Consider the following 11,479-nt stretch of genomic DNA (forward strand, 5'->3'; position numbering starts at 1 on the left):
CCAAACCATTCCTTATAACAGAAAACATACCAATTTGTTGTTGGTCTTCGAAGGCCCCATCCACCAATTATCTGAAATGCACCTGCGGACCCCATATACCACCAGGCCTCCAGCCGCAACCACCCAGCTCGGAGACAACCTTACCGTCCGCAGTGCAGCACCACCACATTCCAGTTAAACCTTGGTTAACTGGAATGTTCCCCGCGCACACCATACCACCGATGGGTCCCACACCATTCTCTGTACCTTCAAGATAATACCCGCCTCCAAAGACCAACAAACCGCCACAACACGCTGGGTAAGCCCTTACCCATGCGTGCCCCACCACAAACGGATTGCTCTCTGCACACCATCCTGTAAACCCAGAGACCACAAATCCGTCCCTACCGCATTAAGATGTACCCCATCATTCCGCAGATACCGCCAGGTATCTACCTCCAACTCCAAATGCCGGACCACCAACCCTCCATTCCGAATGAAAAAGCGCCCCACCTCCTTGTTGACCTTTATCCGTGCTTTATTGAGCCGCTCCACCGACCACGCCAAACGCCAAGAGGCGCGGGCTACCATATCCGACCATACCAACACCATGTCCGGATAATCCCTCCGCAATAGCAGAAAGTCCATCTTTACGTCCCTCACCAACTCCCGCATGGACCGAACTCCCAAATCATTACCCCCCGCATGCAATACCAGAACATCCGGTGGCCTATCCAGACTAGCAAAACGCCGAACTTCAGGCACCACACGACCCCACAACATCCCCGGCACACCTATCCAGCGCACGCAAGCCTCCTGTCTAGACAATCCCAACTGCCGCCCATTAGGCCTCACATCCGCCCGCCTGGCCCCCCAAAAAACGTAGGAGTGCCCCAGGATCCACACCAGGCGCACCGCTCCATCTGAAATAAAAGAACAAGAACTACCACCAGAACAAAAAACGGCACAGAGACAAGACAAACTCCCCCCCACCCAGGGACAACAACCCGGGATCCAACCTTAATCAACCCAACAGATGCGGACGAATGTACAAGCGAAACCTCTGGGAATCCCATCTACCAATCCGTTTTACCGCCGCATCCGACAGACCCCACCGGGCGGCCTCAGTAGCCGCCCCAATCCGAAACGAGTGAGAAGCATACAAAGATGCATCCAAACCCACAACCTTCAAACAGCGTTGAAAAACCGACACAAATTGAAAACGAGTTAACGGGGACCCATCTTCATGCATGAAAAAAGAACCACGCCCCACCGGAAGACGGGACAAAAATTCACGAACCGCCCGCACCGGGCACACCAATGATGTTGGAGGGGCAAAAAACCGCACCCGTGCACTACGACCCAATTGGTCCGTCTTGGACCGACGGACGAACACCTCCACCCAGTCACTAGAGACCCTGACATCATCCCCCAACAACCCCCCAAGAACGGATTTGGATGGACTGACGAGCTCCCCAATACGCAATGCCCCAAAGAAAGCCACCGCAAAGGCCGCCCGAAATAAGCACACCTCAAAGTCTGAAAAGCAAACAAAGCGCAGATGCTCCAAGAAAGATCCTAACAACTCAAAGGACACCGGACGACGAGAATCCTTACTGCGACAAGCCCTACGGTAACCTCGAAGAGCCTGTCATACCCAAAATTCTTTTGTGAAGTCCCGACACCCTTGAAGCTTAAAGAGGAAGGCCAAGCCAGCCAACCGCCGATCCACTGCAGCAGCCGACACCCCCCGTTCCAAGTTCCTTGCCAAATAATACAAAACAGCCACCCCTACCTCCGGCCCCCACGGATCTATCTCGACCTGATGTAACAAGTCCCGCCACTCCCGCCAGACCTTCGAGTATGCAGACCATGTCGCCTCACTCACCGACCTCCGGATCCAACCTGCAACGACCCCAAGGCAATCTCCCACAGCCAGTCGGGACAAGGAACCCCGTGTCGCTCCGCCGCCGGCGCCAACTCTCGGAATTTGTCCCACTGAAAACGAGACAAAGCGTCAGCCAAGATGTTATCAACCCCAGGGAGATGCACAGCATGGAGAAAAACGTTCAGCTGCAGGCAACGCAACACTAAATGGCGAAGCAAGCCAACCACAGGTTGCGAGGAAGCCAAGACCCGGTTGATGACCTGAACCACCCCCAAGTTGTCGCAATGAAAACAAAACTTCTGATTCCGAAAATTTGCACCCCAAACCTCAACCGCCAATACCACCGGAAAAAGTTCCAACAGCACCAGGTTACTAAGGAAACCCGCCGCAGCCCAAGAAGAAGGCCACGGAGCCGCACTCCACCGCCCCCTAAAAAAGGCCCCATATCCCCCGGAAGCCGCCGCATCCGTGAACAATTCCAAGTCAAAATTACTGACTGGTCCAGACATCCACAGCGCCCGTCCATTGAAGTCATCCAAAAAGGTATGCCAAATCCGCAAATCCTCCCGATGTTCCCTAGTTAAACGAATAAAATGCATAGGGGAAGTAATTCCCGCCGTCGCCGCCGCCAGCCGTCGGCAAAATACTCGCCCCATCGGCAGGATGCGACAAGCGAAGTTCAGCTTACCCAGCAACGACTGCAAGACCCGTAGCTGAATTTTACGCTTGCCCAGCACCCCACAAATTTCCCCTTGTAGGGCCAACAATTTGTCCCCTGGCAGCCGGCACTCCATGGCATCCGAGTCCAAAACGATGCCCAGAAAAGTTATCACCGAAGCCGGGCCCTCAGTCTTGTCCAAAGCCAATGGAATCCCGAAACGTTCAGCAACGTGTTGCAACGTAGCCAACAAAACCGCGCATAACCTGGAAGCGGGCGGACCCACGCAAAGAAAATCATCCAAATAATGGATGACCGAATTTATCCCGGAGACATCCCGCACCACCCACTCCAAGAACGAACTGAACCGCTCAAACAATGCGCAAGAAATCGAACACCCCATGGGAAGGCACTTATCAACGTAAAACGAGCCCTGCCAATGGCACCCCAGAAAACGAAAACTATCTGGATGTACCGGCAACAAGCGAAATGCGGACTCAATATCCGACTTCGCCATAAGCGAACCGCGCCCATAACGACGAACCCGGAAAACTGCCGCATCAAACGATGTGTAAGACACCGAACAGGACTGCGGATCGATGGCGTCATTAACCGACCCCCCTTTGGGGAAAGACAGGTGGTGAATCAACCTGAACGAATTCGGCTCCTTCTTGGGCACCACCCCCAAGGGGGAAACCACCAAATCTGAAAACGGAGCGCAAGAAATTGGCCCGCCCATACGTCCCAACCCCACTTCCTTACTCAACTTCGCCGAAACCACCTCAGCATGCTGCACCGCCGACCGTATGTTACGAGCTAAAGGGGGGATCGAAGTCAAACTACACGGGATACGAAAACCCTCCGAAAAACCGGCCAACAGCAGCCCGGCGGCTGCTCGATCCGGATATCTATTTAGGAAAGGCCGCATCCTTTCCACTTTCACCGAAGTTGTCCCTCTTACTCGCATGCTCTCCGGGCAGGCCTCTACCCCGCTTGAAACAGCGCGACAAAGGATGGGAGCCGCCGCAACCTGAACACTCATGTTTAAAACGGCAGGACCCCCCGAAACGACACGCGCCCTCTTGGAACTGCCAACATACACCCCTACGCTTTGAGGCTGATTGTCCAGGGGAGAATGAACCACCGACCCCACCTTGAAAAAACGGACCAGGAGCCCGCACGGGAGTCATGAGGCGCATCCAAAGGCCAATGTCCTTATGGTCCCAACGCAACGAAGGGCGAACAGCCCGCCTCTGCCGAAACTGCTCGTCGTATCGAAGCCATGCGGTCCCACCGTAAACCCTGTTAGCCTCGCTAATGGCATCCAGGTAACAAAAGACACTGGCCATGACACTGGCCAATGACACTGGCCATGATCGCAAATGCCTGCATCCAATTCGCAAATGTCCGCGGGATAAAACGAAAGTGCCGCTTCTCAGCGTCCTCACGCCTACCCTCGTCAACCCGCGACCCATCTAACGGAAAACGCTCCAAAGGCAAGAGCGTAAAAATTTCCACATACTCCCCTCTCCAAATCCGCTCTCGAACCTCCGACGGTAAGTGCGCACCCAAAGGGCCCTCAAAACATACGTATACCTCGCCCTTGGCCGAGTCCGCCACGCCTACCGTCCCGGAGACCCCAGCACCCCCATCTACAGCCCCGGAAACCAGAGCACCTGTTTTTGCTGTAACCACCCCTGGCGCAGAACCAGGAGGGGGAGAAACCCCCGAGCTCCTCCCGTCCCCTCCCTCCTGCTCTAGGACACCGAACCCTTCCCCACCCGGCAGCGGAAGCCACGCTGAAGCAGGCCCAGGGGCCCTACCCTCACCCTGCTCAAAGCGCCGCAACAAATCCCTCAGGCCGGACATCAAATCGCCGAGACCCCCCCTTAAACCTGACGCGGGAACGCCCACATCCCTCTCCGCCGAGGCCACGCCCCCGCCTCCCCCCAACAGGTCCCGAAGCGCAGAAGAGAATAAAACAGGGAACTCACCAGGCTGCCCAGGAGATGTCCCATCAGCCGCGCGTCCCGACTCCATCGACGCAGAGCGGCCAGCTGTCACCCCCTCATCGGGTTCAGACAGCTCGCCCTCCGATCTTTCGACCTCTTCCTGACGGCTGCATGGCCTCCCCGTCCCAGGAGCCACGGGTCCCTCCGGGCCGGTGCGCAGCTGACTCCGCCTCCTGGCACCAGCCACGCCCCTCAACGTCCCTGGTCTCCGTCCCGTCACACACTCCTCAGCACTCTGCCCAGAGCTGCCCTTCTGCTTGATCCTCTTCAGAGCCGCCGCTCCATGCTGCACAGGTGGCCCGCCGACTGCTGCAGGGGACAGCCCGGCAGCCGCAGCGCTCCTTCTCCCACGTTGGGCTCCCTCCCTGACATGCACTTTGCCAGTGGAGGAGCCGTTACCTTCCCGTCTCAGTTGCCGTGCGGGCGAGGGGGAGGGGCTTCCTCCATACGAAACCCCGCCCACCGAGCTCTGCCAAAGCTGAGGATTCCTCCCGGCTCCCCCGCGAGCAGAGGCCAGAGAATGCCTTGCCTGCGGGGCCGGAGGGTCCCGAGCGGGGCTCCTGATGCGGCGCTGAGCTCTGGGGGATGGGGAGTCCGGGCTGAAGCGCTCCGGAGGCCGAGACCTCCGAGCACGTGGGCGCTCCCGCCCCTCTTCCTCTGGTGATAAGCCCGGGCCCTGTGACAAGCCCGGGTCAAGTGACAAGACCGGGTCCTGCAGAAAGGCAGAGACCCGGCTCTGCAGCCAGTCTATTCCTCGTGAGGCTGCCGCCTCACGCAGCTGGGCCACCAGACCATCCATGACCGCCCCACTGTCTCTCAGGGAAAAAAGGCCCTAATAATGCTGGCGTAGGTAGGGTGGGAGGGAAGCTCACTGAAGCTCACTCACCAACGTCCAGCTCCGACTGACCGCCCCCCACCCAAAGGTGCCAAGGAGACCACCCACGTTCTCCCTCTACCAACCAGCTCCCACCTATACATTTTCAAACCCCCTGCACTGACTTAACCCTTTCTAGCCTTCCTTACCCACTCTAGGCCTAGTCATGCCTGCCCTGCACTACTTCTTTCCTGTCATTTACGCTACGGGCATTACTGTCTTAGAGTCACCGACATCAGCTCTCACTATTGTCTGTCTTGGGCCGTGTTTGACTACTTGTAGAAATTCAAATAACCTATTGTCTCTGGAACAGGTTCCTTCCACTCATTGTGGGTGTAATTTCACTAGAAGGTCATTTGAATTCTAACCAAGAAAGGTTAACCCTTAACAGCCGGCTGGGCTTGTTGCTGTTGGAATGAAATCATATTTTTGATAAATAGTCCCCCAAAAGTCACTACAACACCAGGTTCATGTCCCTAGGAGGATCATTGAGAAGTGGGTCATTCTCATACCCCTCTTTGAGAAGACTCAAGAATGTCTTTGCACTTGTGGCCCCTAGGAAGTTCTTTTGTGTTAGGATGGAACATTCGGAGTTGCCCTCCAGGGGAGGATCGGGCAGCATCCTTGATAAGGCATCGGCCTTACCATTCCTCGATCCCGGTCGATATGATATAATAAAATTAAATCTGGAAAAGAATAGAGACCAGCGAGCTTGTCTAGAAGACAATCTCTTGGCCGAACGAATAAATTCCAGATTTTTATGGTCAGTGAGAACAGTTACAGGGTGATTAGCCCCTTCTAGCAGATGCCTCCATTCAGAAAAGGCTTCCTTAATTGCCAGTAGCTCTTTATTCCCAATGTCTTAATTTCTTTCGGCTGAGGACATTAAACGGGAAAAGAAGGCACAAGGATGAAGCTGCATTTTTACACCACTTCGCTGAGACAGGATCGCTCCCACGGCAGAATTGGAGGCATCCACTTCCACTATAAAGGGTAGTTCAGGATCGGGATGTACCAAGATTGGTGCAGAAGTGAAAAGAGTTTTCAGTTTTTCAAACACAGCTTGTGCCTCAGAGGTCCACATGAAGGGTACCCCTTTCTTTGTAAGCTGTGTGATTGGAGCTATCACTCTAGAAAAGTTTCTTATAAATTTTCTGTAAAAGTTGGCAAACCTGCCGAAACGTTGAATTTCCTTAACATTTCCAGATGCTGACCAATCTACCACTGCTTTGATTTTCTCGGGATCCATGCTCACGCCCTCTGGAGAAATGATATAGCCTAAGAACTGGATCTGGGTCTGTTCAAACTCACATTTCTCCAATTTAATGTAAAGTCTATTTTTCCTTAATCTTTCAAAAACTGTGCAAACATGTGTGCGGTGCTCCTCCCAATTATCGTAAAAGATAAGGATATCATCCAGATAGGCAATTACAAATTGGTGCAACAGATCATGAAAAACATTGTTGATAAAATGCTGAAACGTTGCAAAGTCCAAACGGCATTGTAGCAAACTTGCTCATCAGAGATGGACGTGGAGTTCCCCTGTTTTATTAGAAGTATTCCTCAATCCTTTATTCCTTACCTCCTCCCTTCCTGAGAGGCACAGGGACAGATGTGTAAGTGTTAAAAGTTGCTGGCAGACTGGAGCAGCAGGGGGTCCAGCACTACAAAGCCCCCCCATAGAGACAGCAGACTCTCTGTCCAAGGGACCTGTTTGATTTCACACCTCAGGAATGGATGGCAGAACCTTCTCAAGAGTTCAAGGCATTCCCCAGAAGAACAAACAAGATAACATTTTTAACAGATCTGGTTTTCCTGTTTCATATCATGGATTATGACAGATGTTGGTTCTAATTCAGAGTTCGCTCGACTGACCCCTCCCTAAACAGCGTATTGGTCAGTTACTCAGAGCCATTCCCCCTGCTGGGGGACTTTTAAAAACTCAGGCTAACAGGCCTAAAAAAAAAAGCTAAAGAGATCTCCTAATTTTAACATCGTAACAGCAGGAGATCAAAGACCCTTCGCTCTGCAACTTAGATCTGCTTACCTTAAGGCTGAACATGACAAGTAACTTAACCTTTTAACTTCTCCTTGTTATCTCTTTGCTGTGCTACTTTCTATGTATATACAGTTGCAAGAAAAAGTATGTGAACCCCTTGGGATTACGTGGAGTTTTGCATGAATTGGGCATAAAATGTGCTCTGAACATCATCTAAGTCACAACAATAGAAAAACACAGTCTGCTGAACATAATACTACACACACATTAGATGTTGCCATGGTTTAATTGCACATAACATGTAAACATTCACAGTGCAGGGAGGAAAAAGTATGTGAAAATTTGGACTTAATAACTGGTTGACCCTCCTTTGGCAGCAATAACCTCAACCAAATGTTTCCCGTAGTTGCAGATCAGACCTGCACAACGATCTGGAGTCATTTTGGACCACTCCTCTTCACAAAACTGTTTCAGTGTAGCAATATTCTTGGGATGTCTGGTGTGAATCGTTCTCTTAAGATCATGCCACAGCATTTCAATGGGGTTGAGGTCAGGACTCTGACTGGGCCACTCCAGAAGGCGTATTCTGTGCTGTTGCAGCCATTGTTTTGTTGAATTACTTGTATGCTTTGGGTCATTGTCCTGTTGCATCACCCATCCTCTGCGGAGCTTCAGTTGGCGGACAGATGGTCATACGTTTTCCTGCAAAATGTCTTGATAAACTCTGGAATTCATTTTCCCATCAATGACAACAATCCATCCAGGCCCTGAGGCAGCAAAGCAGCCCCAAACCATGATGCTCCCTCCGCCATGTTTTACAGTGGGGATGAGGTGTTGATGTTGGTGTGCTGGGCCTTTTTTCTCCACACATAGTGTTGTGTGTTCTTCCCAAACAACTCAATCTTGGTTTCATCTGTCCACAGTATATTTTGCCAGTAGTGCTGTGGAACATCCAGGTGCTCTTTTGCAAACTTCAAACGTGCTGCAATCTTCTTTTTAGACAGCAATGGCTTCCTCCGTGGTGTCCTCCCATGTACTCCATTCTTGTTTAATGTTTTCCTTATTCATCTTACCGTCCGATCAACAACTGCTGCTAGACTCATACACCTTACCAACCAATCAGCGACTACTGCTAGACTCATACACCTCACCAACCGATCAGTGACTGCTGCTAGACTCATACACCTTACCAACCGATCAGCGACTGCCGCTAGACTCATACACCTTACTAACCAATCAGCGACTGCTGCTAGACTCATACACCTTACTAACCAATCAGCGACTGCTGCTAGACTCATACACCTTACTAACCGATCAGGGACTGCTGCTAGACTCATACACCTTACTAACCGATCAGGGACTGCTGCTAGACTCATACACCTTACTAACCAATCAGTGACTGCTGCTAGACTCATATACCTTACCAACCGATCAGCGACTGCTGCTAGACTCATACACCTTACCAACCGATCAGCGACTGCCGCTAGATTCATACACCTTACCAACCGATCAGCGACTGCTGCTAGACTCATACACCTTACCAACCGATCAGCGACTGCCGCTAGATTCATACACCTTACCAACCGATCAGCGACTGCCGCTAGACTCATACACCATACCAACCGATCAGCGACTGCCGCTAGACTCATACACCTTACCAACCAATCAGCGACTGCTGCTAGACTCATACACCTTACTAACCGATCAGGGACTGCTGCTAGACTCATACACCTTACCAACCGATCAGGGACTGCTGCTAGACTCATACACCTTACTAACCAATCAGTGACTGCTGCTAGACTCATATACCTTACCAACCGATCAGCGACTGCCGCTAGACTCATACACCTTACCAACCGATCAGCGACTGCTGCTAGACTCATACACCTTACCAACCGATCAGCGACTGCCGCTAGATTCATACACCTTACCAACCGATCAGCGACTGCTGCTAGACTCATACACCTTACCAACCGATCAGCGACTGCCGCTAGATTCATACACCTTACCAACCGATCAGCGACTGCCGCTAGACTCATACACCATACCAACCGATCAGCGACTGCCGCTAGAGTCATACACCTTACCAACCGATCAGTGACTGCCGCTAGAGTCATCCACCTTACCAACCGATCAGTGACTGCCGCTAGACTCATACACCTTACCAACCGATCAGTGACTGCTGCTAGACTCATACACCTTACCAACCGATCAGTGACTGCTGCTAGACTCATACACCTCACCAACTGATCAGTGACTGCTGCTAGACTCATACACCTTACCAACTGATCAGCGACTACTGCTAGCCTCACCAACCGATCAGCGACTGCTGCCCCTCTCTGCCAATCCCTTCACTGGCTTCCACTAACCCAACATATAAAATTCAAAATACTAACCACAACTTATAAAGCCATCCACAACACTGCCCCTAGCTATATCACCAACCTCATCCACAGATACCGCCCAAATCACCCACTCCGCTCCTCCCATGATATCCTCCTCTCTAGCTCCCTCATCACCTCCTCCCATGTTCTCCTCCAGGACATCTCCAGAGCCTCTCCCATCCTATGGAACTCCCTACCACAGTATGTCTGGTCAGTCCCCACCCTGTCTGCCTTTAGGTGATCTTTGAAAACTCACTTCTTCAGGGAAGCCTACCCCACCTCCACCTAAGAACTGTACTTGAATCACCTCCACCAGATCATCCCTTTTGTATCCCCTCCCCCTTCCTTCAGATTGTAAGCTCCTTGAGCCGGACCCTCCTATTCCTTCTGTACTGAAATGTGTTGTAATTGTACCGCCCCCCTTATATTGTACAGCGCTGCGCAAACTGTTGGTGTTATATATATCCTGTATAATAATAATCATATACTCCTGACCACTACACTTAGTTTGCAGGGCTGTATATAATAGTCTCCTGAGCCCTGCACTCTAGTCCATTATTCATGATTAACCGTAAACTGATGACCTGTAAAGGCTTTTGAAGTCACCTATGAGAAATGTTTCATCGTTACACCGACACACAATTTTGTTTTTTTACTCTTTATTATATTTTTACTTTTAACAAGATTGTAGTCATAAAATCAGAAAATAGTAAAGGCAGAAATCTGATTGGTCAGGAAGATCCCTTGTCTGGAATGTGGGGGCGGAGTCATTATTATTGGTGTACAATACAATACACAACGTGTTCCATTATTATAACAAAGTATTGTAGAAAAGATCCCAACATAGAAAATGGGGGAAAGGAGGAAATAAAGGCGGATATGAAGGGGAATCTGTGTACGGGGAACACCTTAACAATCACCACCATTTTATTCTCCAGGGCCTCTGATGTCACAGAATAGATGTTTGGGGGTTTATCTCATCTTCAGGACCAAAATCTGCATTTTCCCATGTGTGCAAAATCATGCAGAAACAGCTCTGGCAGTGAGAGGGTTAATGTGGGCTAGATGGGATCACTCTGCTGGGGTGACATTAGAGCTCCCCCTAGCTGCAGCCTGGTAATAACATTGCTGGGAGGTCTATTCATTTCTCTGCTCCATACTTCCCGTCTTTATATCTGAATTCCATCTTTATATGAGCAGAAAATGAATGGAATAGTAAATCTAATCATAATCCCGCCCCACAGAGTACTGCTCACCAAGTCCCGCCCCCACAGAGTACTGCTCACCAAGTCCTGCCCCCACAGAGTACTGCTCACCAAGTCCTGCCCCCACAGAGTACTGCTCACAAAGTCCCGCCCCAGAGTACTGCTCACCAAGTCCCGCCCCCACAGAGTACTGCTCACCAAGTCCTGCCCCCACAGAGTACTGCTCACCAAGTCCTGCCCCCACAGAGTACTGCTCACCAAGTCCTTCCCCCACAGAGTACTGCTCACCAAGTCCTGCCCCCACAGAGTACTGCTCACCAAGTCCCGCCCCCACAGAGTACTGCTCACCAAGTCCCGCCCCCACAGAGTCTTATTCTCCCAAGTCCCGCCCCCACAGAGTACAGACACATAGAAAGGGAAATGGGAGCTAATAGGCTGCGGGAGATCTGCCGAGACATAAAGAGGGAAATGGGAGCTAAT

General features: G+C 51.4%; 1 protein-coding gene across 1 annotated transcript; it reads right to left on the reverse strand.

Annotated features, from left to right (window-relative positions):
- Nucleotides 1-306: 306 nt before the first annotated feature.
- On the reverse strand, nt 307-5,336 carry LOC149443065 (uncharacterized). Its single transcript, XM_089655949.1, has 2 exons — nt 4,520-5,336; nt 307-902 (listed from the first exon to the last, which is right to left on the reverse strand). The coding sequence occupies exons 1-2, from the start codon at nt 5,334-5,336 to the stop codon at nt 307-309; spliced, it is 1,413 nt and encodes a 470-aa protein (XP_089512075.1).
- Between the last annotated feature and the right edge of the window lie 6,143 nt (nt 5,337-11,479).

Source organism: Staurois parvus, unplaced genomic scaffold (assembly GCF_062004578.1).
Source record: "Staurois parvus isolate SC_StPar_1 unplaced genomic scaffold, SC_StPar_1.0 ptg000878l, whole genome shotgun sequence".
In the NCBI taxonomy this organism is placed as follows: domain Eukaryota; kingdom Metazoa; phylum Chordata; class Amphibia; order Anura; family Ranidae; genus Staurois; species Staurois parvus.

Coding starts and splice junctions, on each gene's coding strand:
- LOC149443065 (XM_089655949.1), bottom strand. CDS start 5,336: ATGGATGGTCTGGTGGCCCAGCTGCGTGAGGCGGCAGCCTCACGAGGA. Junction 903..4,519: donor GACATCTCCTGGGCAGCCTG/GTGAGTTCCCTG, acceptor CTTTTATTTCAG/ATGGAGCGGTGCGCCTGGTG.